The sequence below is a fragment of the Elephas maximus genome, chromosome 25, assembly GCF_024166365.1.
Source record: "Elephas maximus indicus isolate mEleMax1 chromosome 25, mEleMax1 primary haplotype, whole genome shotgun sequence".
Lineage (NCBI taxonomy): Eukaryota > Metazoa > Chordata > Mammalia > Proboscidea > Elephantidae > Elephas > Elephas maximus.
This window is the reverse complement of record NC_064843.1, coordinates 32356208-32371255: the sequence shown is the minus strand read 5'-3', so window position 1 is coordinate 32371255 and position 15048 is coordinate 32356208. Positions and strand designations below refer to the sequence as shown.

The 15048-nt window shown below is 43.2% G+C and overlaps 1 protein-coding gene across 1 annotated transcript in view; it reads left to right on the top strand.

The window, feature by feature from the left end:
• RPN2 (ribophorin II) overlaps positions 1 to 15048 on the top strand; it is a 75966-nt gene that overhangs the window by 18541 nt on the left and 42377 nt on the right. The window contains exons 3-4 of the mRNA XM_049870042.1: positions 13814 to 13909; positions 14487 to 14662. Of these exons, the coding sequence (XP_049725999.1) occupies positions 13814 to 13909; positions 14487 to 14662 (272 nt within the window). The remainder of the gene's footprint in view (positions 1 to 13813; positions 13910 to 14486; positions 14663 to 15048) is intronic.

Below are 15048 nucleotides of genomic sequence, written 5' to 3'. Positions count from 1 at the left end.
AATTATGTATGCCATAACGATTACTAACAGGTCCTTTTTTCTTGTGTACTTTTTAGTGATGTCATTTACCTTCATCAGGCTGGGTGCACTTCACCCTCATTTGGGGTTACCTTTCCTATTACCAAAAATAACAAGTGCCAACTATCTAGACAGTGAAACTCCCTGTCCACTTCAAGATCTTGACTTCCTGACTTCACAACTTAAATTTCAAGATTGTTTTCTCATCTGTGAAATGGAGATAATAATAGTACCAGCTCATAGGTGATGTATGTGAGGTGGTTAGCTTGGTGATGGCATGTGCTAAGTATGTAATAAGTATCAGCTCTTGGTAGTAATAGTATATAGTAACCTGTTGCCGTCAAGTCAGTTCTGACTCATAGCAACCCTATAGGACAGGGTAGAACTGCCCCATAGAATTTCCAAGGAGCACCTGGTAGATTCGAGCTGCCGACCTTTTGGTTAGGAGCCATAGCTCTTAACCACTAACCACCAGGGTTTCCAATAGTATATAGTAGTAGTGGTAATGTACATTGATTAACATTTTAATGTTTTGCAAACTGTCTTCCCCATTTTCTAGCATAAAGCAGACATACACAGGGTATTCAACAAGTGTTTGTTGAATGAATGAATAGTAAACTTTAGCTTAATAGAAATGGAAACTTTCTAAATATTCTCCTAATTAGAAGATAAATGGGTCAGTCATATACTTCTAATCACTTTTGAGATACACTGTGGTGATAGATGGTGTGCACATAGTAAGTAATGGAAGGAAGGTAGGTATATAAATGTTCTAGATCTGTTGAATTTCCTTCTTACATATGTTACACTAAATAAATCCATCGAGAGGCTGTCTCCATTATGGTCACTTCCATGTGGTGGTGTGTGCTTTGCTCAACTGCCTTTGCTTTCTGCTGAGTAGAGAGAAAGCCCTCAGCTCTGCTGTATTCACAGATGCATCCTTTCGAGAACCAAACCCACTGCTGTCGAGTCGATTCTGATTCGTAGCGACCCTACAGGACAGAGTAGAACTGCCCGGTAGAGTTTCCAAGGAGCGCCTGGTAGATTCGAACTGCCGACCTTTTGGTTCGCAGCCGTAGCACTACGCCACCAGGGTTTCCATCCTTTGGAGAGATTTTGTTTATTTTGTTGCAATAGGTTTTAACACCAAAAAGTGGGAGAAATGAGGCTTAATGAGAATATGAGGATAGAAAGCAGCTCTGGAAATAATGGAGTGTGGAATGGGAGTTTATTTTAGGTGTTATGAAAAGTGAACATCTTTCATTTTAATTGTTAGGTACTATAGATCAACCGACTCGACAGCACTGGGTTGCCATCAGGTGAATTTCCACTCACGACAACCGTAGGTGTTGTAAAGTAAAACAGCACTCTGTGAAGTTTTTAAGGCTGTGACCCTGTGGAAGCAGAACACCAGACCCTCCTTCTGAGGTGCACCTGGATGGGTTTGAACCACCAACCTTTTGGTTAGTCTAGCGCTTAACCATTTGTGCCACCCAGGAACTCCTGGTTAGGTACTCTGTACGTATGTGAAACCTAACAAGCGTATCAGAATGGTGATTTCCTAGATACTACAGGTTAGCTTTTTATAAGGAGCCTTGGTGGTGCAGTGGTTAAGAGTTATGGCTGCTAACCAAAAGGCGGGCAGTTTAAATCCACCAGCTGTTCCTTAGAAACTCTGTGGGGTGGTTCTACTCTGTCCTATAGGGTCACTATGAGTTGGAATACACTTGATGGCAACGGGTTAGGTATTTTTACAAGAGTAAGAACGATAGGGTTATAAGCAACTGAACTTTACCAATGTATTTCTTTTAATGAAAATAAAAGTAAATGGGTTATATAATATGACAAAAATTGTGATGTTAACATTCAAATGATGGAAATCAGGAAACGGTCTGTAAATTGGGCATAATAATAATACCTACCTTGTAGAGTTGTTGTGAGGATTAAATGAGATAGTAAGTATAAAGTGCTTAGAACAGTGTCTGGCACATGAGGAATGCATATGAAAGTAAGCAGTTGGACTTTACCAATGTATTTGTTTATTTATTTCCATTTAAATAAGTACTTAGTGCCCACTGAGGGCCAGGCACTGTGCTAGTTCCTGCCGATAGCGGTGAATCAGACTTCACACAGTAATCATTCATTAAGCATCTGCTGTGTCTGTGTGCCAGACATTGTGATAGTGCAGAGAAGACAGAAAAGCTCCTTATTGGATGCAGGATAAGTAAGGTGATAACACAGAGTGCTAAGTACGAAGGCGTGTATAGTTTGTGGAAGGTACCGTGGACATCCAGCAGAGGAAGCAGCTTACCCTGCCTGGAGAGTAGTCTAAGTACTACAGCCTTGCACAGGGGAGCTCCCATCTGTGCTGACTGTTGCACAGTTCGTTTAATCAATCAGCAACTATTTAATGAGTTTCTGCTTTGTACTAGGCATCATACTAGGTGCTGAGAATTCAGTGTTGAACAAGAAAAGAGGGCTGCTACTTTCTCAAAATGTATAGTCTTAATAATGAAGGTAGGCATTGGTCATATAATCAAATATACGCATGAATATTTTTAACAATGGTAAGTTTTGTGAAGGTGAGATACATGGTGGTATAGATAGGGCACTTTTATAGGTATAAAATAGGGGACCTTAATTTGGTCGGGGAAAGCTTTCCCGAGGAGATCCCTGAACCTAAGTCTTACTCTGTGTCCCACTAAAATATAGCTTCTTGAGGGCAGAAACTTTGTGCACTTTATTTTTTGTGTATTCCCAGTGCCTAGAACAGCAGCTGACATGTAGTAGGTTCTTAGTAACTTTATTAAATGAAGGAAGTTATGATTGAGCTGAATTCTAAAGAAAAAGTAGGCGTTAACTTGGGGGAGAAAGGGAGACAGGCAAGGAAGGGACTTCAGGAAAAGGGAATAGCATGTGCAAAGGACCTGGTGCAGGGAGGGATCAGGTTACATTTGAGAGACTGGAAGGAGCTGTGTGTCTGGAGTAGAGTCTAAGTGAGAAAGGAGTAAGGTTGGAGAGGAAGACTGGGGCCAAGCTCAGGCCTTGGTGATAACAGAAAAGATTTTGATCTTTCTGTAAACAGCAATCGATTTTAAGCACCAAGTGTCGTGGTCTGATTTACGTTTTGGAAAGCTTTCTCTCCTGCTTTGTGGAGGACAGGCTTTAATAGGGAGATACAGGGCAAGATTGAAAGCAGGAGGGATGCAGAAGATAACACCTGGACTTCAGACTTCTGCTTTACAAATGAATGATTGGTACGTTTTGGAAAGCTTTCTCTCCTGCTTTGTGGAGGACAGGCTTTAATAGGGAGATACAGGGCAAGATTGAAAGCAGGAGGGATGCAGAAGATAACACCTGGACTTCAGACTTCTGCTTTACAAATGAATGATTGGTACGTTTTGGAAAGCTTTCTCTCCTGCTTTGTGGAGGACAGGCTTTAATAGGGAGATACAGGGCAAGATTGAAAGCAGGAGGGATGCAGAAGATAACACCTGGACTTCAGACTTCTGCTTTACAAATGAATGATTGGGCCATTCTGTGGAAAAGGACTACGTTTGTGAAGGCGAGGATCACGAATTTGATCTTTACACGTTAACCTTGAAGTGCCTTTGAGTCACACAAGTGGCTATTGGAGAGGTCTGCTCTGAAGGTACAAATCTGAGAGTCATTTGCATAGAGGTTGTGGACGAAGCCATGACATGAATGAGATTGCCGAGAGAGAGAGACAGACAGAGAGAGAGAATGGGGATGAGAAGCAGGCCTAGGAGTTGAGAAACCCCAGTGTTGAATGGCCAGGCAGAAGAGGATGAAATTGAGAAGAACCTGCCAGGGAAGGTAAGAAGAGAATCAGGAGATGTGCCAGCAGAAACCAAGGGCACAATGGGAGCAGAAATGAGATTGGAATGAGTGGAATTAAGGAAATGAAGACTTGGGTGTAGGTAACTCTCTGGAGAAGTTTGGCTGTGTGGGAAGAGAGAGAAGATAGCAGCTAGAGGGGAGAACAGAACTGAAGGACATTTTGTTTTAAAATAAGTCGTGGGTGTTGTTAATACACTATGGGAGATAGCAGTTGAGAAGAAGAAACTGAATTGATGAGATGAAGGGGCTGCCAGATGGAGAGAATCACCTGTACAAAGCCTGGAGCCAAGAAAGTGCTTGTTTTGTTTGGGGAGCAGGGAGTTGGTTGTCTGGAACAGCTGGAGCAGACGTGCATGGAGAAATGTGACAAGAAGCACTCGTGGGAAAAGTTTCAAAGGACCCGGTGTGGGGACTGTAGCCAGGGTGTGCCTGGATAACACGTCTCGGTAACAAAGGCTGGCGTAATTAGGAAGCATAGTCTAGAGGAGACAAGAGTAGTTGGGAGCTGTTCATAGAGGAAATAAGGGAGAGGAGAGGGCAGATGAGAGAGAGAGGACGCATGATTCACTGCCTTTTCTGTAGTACTTGGTATCTGCTTAGGTTCACGGAGTTTTAGGGAAAGAAGGGTAGAAGGCAGCACAGGTGTTCTTCATGCAGTGGGACGTTTGGGTAATTGAAGTATTAACACAGGGGACAGAAGGTTGGAAGGGAACAGATGGTGGCTGGACATTTGTTGTCAGTTGCCATTGAGTTGGCCCCCGACTCATGGTAACTCCGTGCACACCATCCTGTGTAGTCCCCATTTTGGTTGCACATCCGAGTATTGTGATCCATAGGGTTTTCTTTGGCTGATTTTTGCAAGTAGATCATCAGGCCTTTCTTTCTGATCTGTCTTAGCTGGAGGCTTTTCTGAAACCTGTTTTAGCATCATAGCAACACACCAGCCTCCACTGATAGCCATGGCTGTCCATGAGGCACTTCGGCCAGGAATTAACCCAGGACTCTGGCATGGAAGGTGATAATTTGACATTAGTATCAATGGCTTGCGATGGACATTTAGGAGGTGATATTCAGCCTTCGGAGTTCCTAGGTGGTAAGACACTTGGCTGTTAACCGAAAAGTTAGAGGTTTGAGTCTACCCAGAGGTACCTCAGAAGAAAGGCTTGGCAATCCACCTGTGAAAAATCAGCTATTGGAAGAAACCCTGTAGAGCACAGTTCTATTCTGACAGACCTGGGGTTCCCTGAGTCAGAAATGACTTGATGGCAACTGGTTTTTTTAATTATTCAGACTTCAATTGGGAAGATGAGTCTGGAACATGGGAAGGCAGCTGGAATCCCGAGTTACAAATCTACTGAAATTGGCTGGCTGAAGCCTAAGCACTGAGTGGGCTTACTAAGAGTCCAGAGCATGTTTTAGGAGTTCTCCCCTTCCTCTGCTGCTGTTAAAACCATGCTGTCAATATCCATGAGCTTTGGAACCACAGAGAGCTGATACTGTTTACCTTGATTTATGTGGGCAAAGAATTAGAATAGGCATGATATGAGCTTCACTCCAGAACAGATCGTTATGATTGTTCTCTTGAGAGATGGGGGCTGTGGAGCTCAGACTGTGGAGCCAGGCGGTCTGGATTTGAATTCCATCTCCACCAGTTAAGAGCTCAGTGACTTGGACAAGTTACTTCACCTTTCTTATCGATAGACAAGTTTTCTCGCCTGCAAACCAAGGATAATAAGAGGTCCAAATGCGTAGGATTAAAGAAGAAATGCACGTAAAGCTAAATGCATTCTCAATGCTTTACACTTAGAACAGTGCTTTCTTTATTTATTTAAATAGTATTTTATTGTGTTTTCTGTGAGATGTTATACAGCACATTTGGTTCCCATTTAACAATTTCTATACAAATTATTCAGTGACATTATATTTTTCACAGCATGCCAACATTCTTCTTAATTTCGTTCTGGCTGTTCCGTTTCCGGTGATCTGGTTTCTGCCCCTTACCCTGCTCATCTTTGCTTTAGTGCAATTGTTGATCATTTGGTCTCATATAGATGATTTTTTTTTCTTTAATAATTTTTATTGAGCTTTAAGTGAACGTTTACAAATCAAGTCAGTCTGTCACGTATAAGCTTATATACACCTTACTCCATACTCCCACTCACTCTCCCCCTAATGAGTCAGCCCTTCCGGTCTCTCCTTTCGTAACAATTTTGCCAGTTTCTAACCCTCTCTACCCTCTCATCTCCCCTCCAGACAGGAGATGCCAACACAGTCTCAAGTGTCCACCTGATACAAGTAGCTCACTCTTCATCAACATCTCTCTCCAACCCATTGTCCAGTCCTGTCCATGTCTGATGAGTTGTCTTCGGGAATGGTTCCTGTCCTGGGCCAACAGAAGGTTTGGGGACCATGACCGCTGGGATTCCTCTAGTCTCAGTCAGACCATTAAGTCTGGTCTTTTTATGAGAATTTGGGGTCTGCATCCCACTGATCTGCTCCCTCAGGGGTTCTCTGTTGTGCTCCCTGTCAGGGCAGTCATCGGTTGTGGCCGGACACCATCTAGTTCTTCTGGTCCCAGAATGATGTAAGTCTCTGGTTCATGTGGCCCTTTCTGTCTCTTGGGCTCATAGTTGTCGTGTGACCTTGGTATTCTTCATTCTCCCTTGATCCAGGTGGGTTGAGACCAATTGATGCATCTTAGATGGCCGGTTGTTAGCATTTAAGACCCCAGATGCCACATTTCAAAGTAGGATGCAGAATGTTTTCATAATAGTATCATTTTGCCAGTTGACTTAGAAGTCCCCTTAAGCCGTAGTCCCCAAACCCCGCGCTTGCTTTGCTGACCTTTGAAGCATTCAGTTTATCCCTGAAACTTCTTTGCTTCTGGTCCAGTCCATTTGAGCTGACCTTCTGTGTATTGAGTATTGTCCTTCCCTTCACCTAAAGTAGTTCTTATCTACTAACTAATCAGTAAAAAACCGTTTCCCACGCTCCCTCCCTCCCCGCCTTGCAACCACAAAAATATGTGTTCTTCTCAGTTTATACTGTTTCTCAAGATCTTATAATAGTGGTCTTATACAATATTTGTCCTTTTGCCTCTGACTAATTTCGCTCAGCATAATGCCTTCCAGGTTCCTCCATGTTATGAAATGTTTCACAGATTCGTCACTGTTTCATATAGATCATTTTTTAAGAATGCAGTACTCACGGGTTATAGTCTTTATTTTATGAGCCACTCTGTTATTTAGCTAAAAGCTAACCTCAGGGGATAGTTTCAGTTCAAGGTTTATGGAATATCTCAAGGTGATAGTCTTGGGGAATCCTTTAGTCTGGACTCGTCCAGCAAGTCCGAATTTTTAAGAATTTGAGTTCTACTCCACGTTTTTCTCCCATTCTGTTGAGGTCCATCTATTGTGGCCCTGACTAGACCAGTAGGTAGTGGTAGCTGGACACCATCTAGTTCTTCTGATCTCAGGGTAGATGAGGCCATGGTTCATGTAGACTGTTAGTCCTGTAGACTAGTTTCTTCTCTGAGTCTTTGGTTTCCTTTTGCTCCTGATGAGCAGAGACCAATAGTTGTATGTTAGATGGCTGCTTGCAAGCTTTTAAGACCCTAGACACTACTCACCAAACTAGCATGAAGACATAAACTCTATGAACTATATTATGTCCGTTGTGCCTGGCACATTTTAAATGCTCAAAAAGTGGTAGCAATGACTGTATCATGGTTTTGGGGACTTGGGTGCTGTCATTCCGCTGTGGGAGCACCAGATGGCGACAAAGCATGCATCTTAAGTTTACCCGTGTTCTACTGAAAGGACTCAGCTGTTGGACGTGAGGATTTGGGAATTTTCAGGAGCCCTGGTGGCACAGTGGATAAAGCACTCAACTGCTAACCAAAAGGTCGGTGGTTGGAACCCACTACGTGCTCCATGGGAGAAAAATGTGGCAGTCTGCTTCTGTAAAGATTTACAGCCTTGGAAACCCCACGGGGTAGTTCTACTCTGTCCTATAGGTTCACTCTGAGTCAGGATCGACTCCATGGCCATGGGTTTGTTTTTGTTTGTTTGCTTTACAGATCCCCAATTTATGCAGGGTGAAGTATTTTCCTTCCTTTCTCCCTCTGGCTTCTTTCAAACTTCTGGTTAATACTCATTTGTCTTATGAGTCGTATTTAAATTTTATTCATAAAATTGAAATATTTTTTGTTATTGTTAAAGTAACACATGCACACAGTAAAACAGCAGATACAACAGAATGGTTATTAGTGAAAAGCAGCAATCCATTGCGTGGCCTACCTTACCCTACTCTCTGTCCCACTCCCCAGAAACGCGCGTTTCTTCTTCCTCGTGGTGAAATGCACGTAAGGGGCACCATTTCAACCACTTGGAAATGTATAATCAGCGGCATTGAGTGCATTCACAATATTGGGCAACCATCACCACTGTCTAGTTGGAGAACTTTTTCAGCACCCCGTGTGAGAACCCCATACCCGTTCAGAAGTACTCACTTTTAATGGTTTTCATTATCATGTAATTTTGAATAGCTGAATTCTGTTACTTCAATCAGAATATTTAGCAATATAACTATTAGATAATGTTTCTTGGAGTTCTGTTGCATACCTTCTCTTGTGCTAGGAACAAAGGCATCGAATGATGAGTGCACGATATGTCTGGGGAGTTACAGTAGGCTGGTAAGATTTTGGGTGGAGATGGGGATGGTCATAAAGCTGACACAGAGCGAGGGTCAGTCAGGAGGACATTTTATGCTATGTTAGAAATTTTGGATCTTGTTCTTTTTTTTGTGCATCAGGAGAAAGTTTTCAGACCAAATCAGTTTCCCGTTCGATGGTTTGTATACAAAGTGTTCCATTTCCCACAATGTGCCTACCTTCCCCCCATTTCCGTCCTAGGCTCCCCGTTTCCGTTCATCCTGAATTGCTACCCCTTCCTGCCTTCTCATCTTTGCTTTTGGGCAAGTATTATGCTTTTGATCTTGTATAATAGAATGTTCTAAGGGAACACATTCCTCTCGGGTGTTGTTTATTTAATGGGCCTGTCTGTGGTTTGGCTTAAAGATGGTCTCTGGTAATAGCTTCAGTTCCAGTGAAGAAGGGTGTCTTAGGTCCATCGTCTTGGGGATTCCAGTCTCTGTCAGACCAGTAAGTCTGGTCTTTTTTGTGAATTTGATTTCTTGTTCTGTAGTTTTTCTTCTGCTTTGTTCGAGACCTTCTGTTATGATCCCAATCAGAGCAGTCGGTAGTGGTAGTCAGGTACCATCTAGCTCTTCTAGTCTTGGGGTCATGTAGGCTGTGCTTCATGTGGTCCAATAAACCTTTGGACTAATTGCTCCCTTCCGTCTTTGGTTTTCTTAATTCTCTTTTGCTCCAGACTGGATCTTGTTTTGAGTATAACAGGTATCCACCAAAGGGTTTTGTTTTTGTGTGTGTTTGGTGAAAATATACGTAACAAAACATACCGTATCTTAATTTCTACATGTACAATTTGGTGACATTGATTACATTCTTCTAGTTGTACACCCATTCTTGCTATTCTTTTCCAAATCATTCCACCATTAACATAAACTTCATGCCCCCTAAGCAAAATCTTCCCCTTTCCCCGTCCCTCCTACTCCTAGTAACTACTAATAATCTTTGGTTTCTGTATATCTGCTTATTTCACATAAATAAGATCCTACAATATTTGTATTCGTTTTGCGGCTGACTTATTTCACCCAGCATGATGTTTTCAAAGGTCATCCACACTGGAATCCATCAGGACTTCGTTTCTCTTTATGGCTCAGTAGTGTACTGTTGTGTGTATATACCACATTTTGTTTATCTATTCATCCACCAAGAGGTTTTAATAGCAAAGTAGCATGGTTACATTTGTATTTTGTAAAGATCACTCTTAAAGCAGTGTGCAGAATGGATGGCATGGCCTGAGACCAGCTAGGAGATGGTTGTAACAGTCTAGTGAGACATAGCAAGGGCCTGGACTAAGGCACTGACAGAAGTAAGAGGATGGGGATTGGGTTTGAGAAATGAACAGGAAGATAGGGCTTGGAGGGGAAAGTCAAGAGTGATTCCCAGGTCTCTGGCTTAGGCAGTCAGGTGCACAGTGATGCTCATATATGAGCCTAGAAGTCCAGGTGAAGAAACAGGTTTATTTATTTATTTATTGAGTTTTAAATGAAAGTTTGCTATTGAAGTTAACGTCTCATACAAAAATTTATACGCACATTGCTATATGACCCTAGTTGGTCACCCTACAATGTGACAGCACACTCCTTCTCTCCACCCTGTATTTCCTGTGTCTGTTCAAACAGTTCCTGTCCCCCTCTGCCTTTTCATCTCACCACCAGACAGGAGCTGCCCACATAGTCTTGTGTCTACTTGACCTAAGAAGCACACTCCTCACCAGTATCATTTTATGTCTTATGGTCCAGTCTAATCTTTGTCTGAAGAGTTGGCTTAAGGAATGGTTTTAGTTTTGGACTAATAGAGAGTCCAGGGACCATGACCCCTGCGGTCCCTCCAGTCTCAGTCAGACCATTAAGTCTGGCCTTTTTACTAGAATTTGAGGTCTGCGTCCCACTTTTCTCCTGCTCCATCAGGGATTTGAAGAGACGGTTTTAAGCTTATTTTAAATGTGCTGAGCCTGACTTGCCTTTGGAGACATCTAAGTGGCGACCTCGGTGCATTTGAAATCAGAGGAGACTTTTTCCCACTTTCTAGCCTTGTCACCTTCATCAGGTTACTTACCAACTCCAACCCTCAGTTTCTTCCTCTGCTAAATGGGGAGGATACTGTCTACCACAGGTCCATATGTTCATTACAAGGAAGAGCATCGTAAACACCCAGCACAGGTCATGGCCATGGCAGATGATCAGTGAAGGTCGGGGTTTTTTTTTTTTCTTTCTTTCTTTTCTAGAATTCAGAAGGACTAGAATGTCTTCCTGCTTGCTCCTTGTATGAAGTCAGCAGCTTTTGGTAATCAGTGCTTTATGGAAAATAACTGCTTAAAAAACTAATTTTTTTTTCTGTTTGTTTCTTTTATTTTTGTGAGTTGTGATTTAGCTGAAAGTTTACAGAGCAAATTAATTTCTCATTAAGCAGTTAATACACAAATTGTTTTGTTACATTAGTTGCCAACCATGTGATATGTCAACACTCTCCCCTTCTCCATTCCAGGTTCCCTCTTGCCATTTGTCCAGTTTTCCTGTTTCTTCCTGCCTTCTTGTCTTTGTTTTTGGGCTGATGTGCCCATTAGTCTCATATACATGATTGAACCGTGAAGCACGTCCCTCATGTGCGTTATTGTTGGCCCCATAAAAAAACCCTTTGCCGTCGGGTCGATTCCGACTCATAGCCACCCTATAGGACAGGGTAGAATGGCCCCAGAGAGTTTCCAGGGAGTACCTGCTGGATTTGAACTGCCTGCCTTTTGGTTAGCAGTTGTAGCACTTAAGCACTATGCCATCAGGGTTTCCTCTTGGCCCCATAGACCTGTCTAATCTTTGACTGAAGGGTGAACTTCAGGAGCGACTTCAGTACTGAGTTAAAAGGGTGTCCGGGACTATACTCTTGGGGTTTCTCCAGTCTCTGTTAGACTAACAAGCCTGTTGTTTTTTTCGTGTGTGTGTCTGCGTTTGAGTTTTGTTCTACATTTTTCTCCAGCTCTGTCTGGCACCCTCTGTTGTGATCCCTGCCAGAGCAGTCAGTGGTGGTAATGGAGCACCATCTAATTGTTCTGGGCTGAGTCTCGTGGAGGTTGTGGTAGTTGTGGTGCATTAGTGCTTTGGACTAACTGTCCCCTTGTGTCTTTGGTTTTCTTCATTCTCCTTTGCTCTAGCCAGGATAGGACCAGGAGATGTAGCTTAGATGGCTGCTCACAGGCTTTTAAGACCCCAGTCAATACTCACCACATTTGAATGTAGAACATTTTCTTTATAAATTATGTTATGCCATTTTAGCTAGATGTCACCTGAGACCATGGTAGCCAGCCCTCAACCCAGTAGCTCAGTCTCTCAGGGCCTTTGGATGTGTCTGTGAAGCTTCTATGACTTTGCCCTGGTCCAGTTGTGCAGACTTTTCCAGTATTGTGTACTGTCTTACCCTTCACCAAAGTTACCACTTATCTACTGTTTATTTTTTGAGCACCTACGACGTGTCAGGCCATGGGCTGTGTTCTGGAGTCATAAAGATAATAGGACATAGTCCCTTTTTTAAAGGAGCTTGTTTTTGTTGATAGGGGCCCTCGAATTGATTTTTGACTCACAGCAACCCTGTGTGACAGAGTAGAACTGCCCCATAGGGTTTGCTAGGCTGTAATCTATATGGGCGAGCCCTGGTGGCATAGCAGTTAAGCTCTCAGCTGTTAACTGAAAGGTTGGCGGTTTGAATCCACCAGCTGCTCCTCAGAAACCCTACAGAGCAGTTGCACTGTGTCCTGTAGGGTCACTGTGGGTCAGAATCGACTCATTGGCAATCGGTTTGGTTTGATTTTTGAAATCTTTATGGGGACAAATCACCAGGTCTTTCTTTTGAGAGCGGTTGGGTGGGTTTGCACTGCCAACCTTTTGGTTAGCAGCTGAGTGCTTAACCTTTGTGCCACCAGGTCTCCTTTAAAGGAGTTTACCGGGTAACAGAGATGCTGTTGTGGTTAGCTGCCATGTTGATCCTGACTCATGTCAACCCCGAGTGCACAGAGTAGAACAGGTTTTCAAGGCTGTGACCTTTTGGAAGCAGATTGCCAGGGCTGTCTTCCAAGGGCCTCTGGGTGAGTTCAAACCACCAACCTTCTGGCTAGTAGTTGAGTGCTTAACTGTTTGTACCCCTGGACCAAAAAAGGTGACAGATCTTTAAAAATACATTCTATAAAGTGTTATAGGTAAGAAAGGCTTCGTATAGGAAGTTAATGTTGAAAAATGAATGGATGCTACCAGGTGAAAGGTCATTCGAAGAGGACAAGAAAAGGTTTGAAATGATCTGACCTACTTCAAGACCTTATCAGGACAGTTTTGGACCAGATATCTCCTTCAAGTCAAACACAAACAAGTCAGATTTATAGCACACTATCTTTTCATTTGGGGGTATGCTGGTAGCAACAGCCCAAGAATGACAAACACTACCCACCACTCACACTCATAACCAGTTAGGCTAGTCAGAGATTCCTGGGATTTTTGGGTACTACTGTTAAGGTAAACAAAAAAAAGAAAAACCTGTCGTTACTGAGTCAATTCTGACTCATAGCAACCCTACAGGACAGAGTAGAACTGCCCCATGGGATTTCCAAGGAACGACTGGTGGATTTGAACTGCCGACTTTTTGGTTAGCAGCTGAGCTTTTAACCACTGCCACCAGGGCTCCATCTCATATACTTTGGTCATGTTATCCAGAAGGGACCGGTCCCTGAAGAAGGACGTCATACTTGGTAAAGTGGAGGATCACTGAAAAAGAGGAAGACCCTGAACGAGATGAATTGACACGGTGGCTGCAACAGTGGGCCCAAGCATGACAACGATCGTAAGGATGGTCCAGGACCGGGCAGTGTTCCGTTCTGTTGTACATACGGTCGCTATGAGTCGGAACTGACTCAATGGCACCTAACACCAACTGTCAAGTTATACTCAATTTTTTACTGCCTTGACCAACTTCCAAAGACTGAGTGAGGGTTTGCCTGGACACTGCCCGTGATTGATGCCTTCAGAGGTCTCTTCACCTCAGTCACTGTCTAGGCCTGCATCCATCTAGATGCAGTAGAAATGGTTGCCTTCAGTGCCTCAATGAGAAAAACTAAATCTTAAGTAGCTCATACTTTAAGCCATTTATGATGGCTTACAATTTTACTTGCCATTTATAAAGTGCCTGTGCTTTTTTTCCCCCAGTCATTGCATGTATCGCTACTTAACATTGACTCTCTCCCCCTTTTAGAAAGCATGCGCCTTCATTAAATCCAACCTTGATCCCAGCAATGTGGATTCCCTTTTCTATGCTGCCCAGTCCATCCAGGCCCTCTCAGAGTGTGAGGTGAGTGCAGGTTCCTGCATTTGAACTTACTTTAAGTTGTAAAGTATTTTTAAAGGGGGGATTCATGTCAGATTATTTTTTCTAAACAATGAAACCTCAATAAGAAAAAAAAATCACAAGATCATGGTGTGGGTGGGAACTTTGATCTTGTGATTTTTTTTTCCCCCCTTAAGGAAATGTAGTGTGTTTATTTTCCCCTTGACTTTTCGCCTTTTGTGTTTTCAGTAACTTTTTCCTATAGTTGTTACCTCTTTTCTGGAAAGCCTTGATTTTTCTTTTCATGTCTTTCGAACATTTACAAACGTTCAAAGTAAAGGAAGAATGCCCCACACCAGACTTCTAGAAATCCATTTCACTGAACATAGGAGAAGCACGTAAATAAACAAGTGCTCTGTCAGCATCTTCTCAGCAGTGTTGTGCTCAGGTTTATTCTGGTGTCTGGGAGCGGGGGTGTGGGGAATAGTCATGTGCTAGGCAGGTGTGACTGTGGCAGTTGCTCTGCATGCCATCTTTGGCGTGCCTGCCACAAATTGCCAGCACCTGTTCTAAACTTCTCTGTCTGCCAATCCATTCTTAGATCTCTATTTCAAATGAAACGAAAGATCTGCTCCTGGCAGCTGTCAGTGAAGATTCATCTGTTGTCCAGATCTACCATGCAGTTGCAGCCCTGAGTGGCTTTGGCCTCCCCTTGGCATCCCAAGAAGCACTCGGTGCCCTGACTGCTCGTCTCAGCAAGGAAGAGACTGTGCTAGCGTGAGTCACATTCTATGAGTGCTTCTCAGGCTTCATTTGTCTCAGTCCTATCCTGGGAGGGTCCATTCATCAGTTCAACAAATATTTTCTGGGTATCTACTACATGCCAGGCATTGTGCTACGCACAGCAGAGATAGCATTGAGCTAAGGCAGGTAAAATCCCTGTCTTTGTGGAGCCTACGTAGACACAGTCTTCCTCAAGCTACTCAGGCAGAAGGCAAATACTGAGTTAAAGCATAATCACATGGCCACATCGAGACAAAACTTGCCTTTGGAGGTTAGAGTGAGGCCAGTGAGCCACAGCGTCTTGTGTGAGGCTTGGCTGGGGACAGCGAGATGTTGTCAGTGAAGGCTTTGGAAAGACAAAGGGCTTATGGGATCTCTGG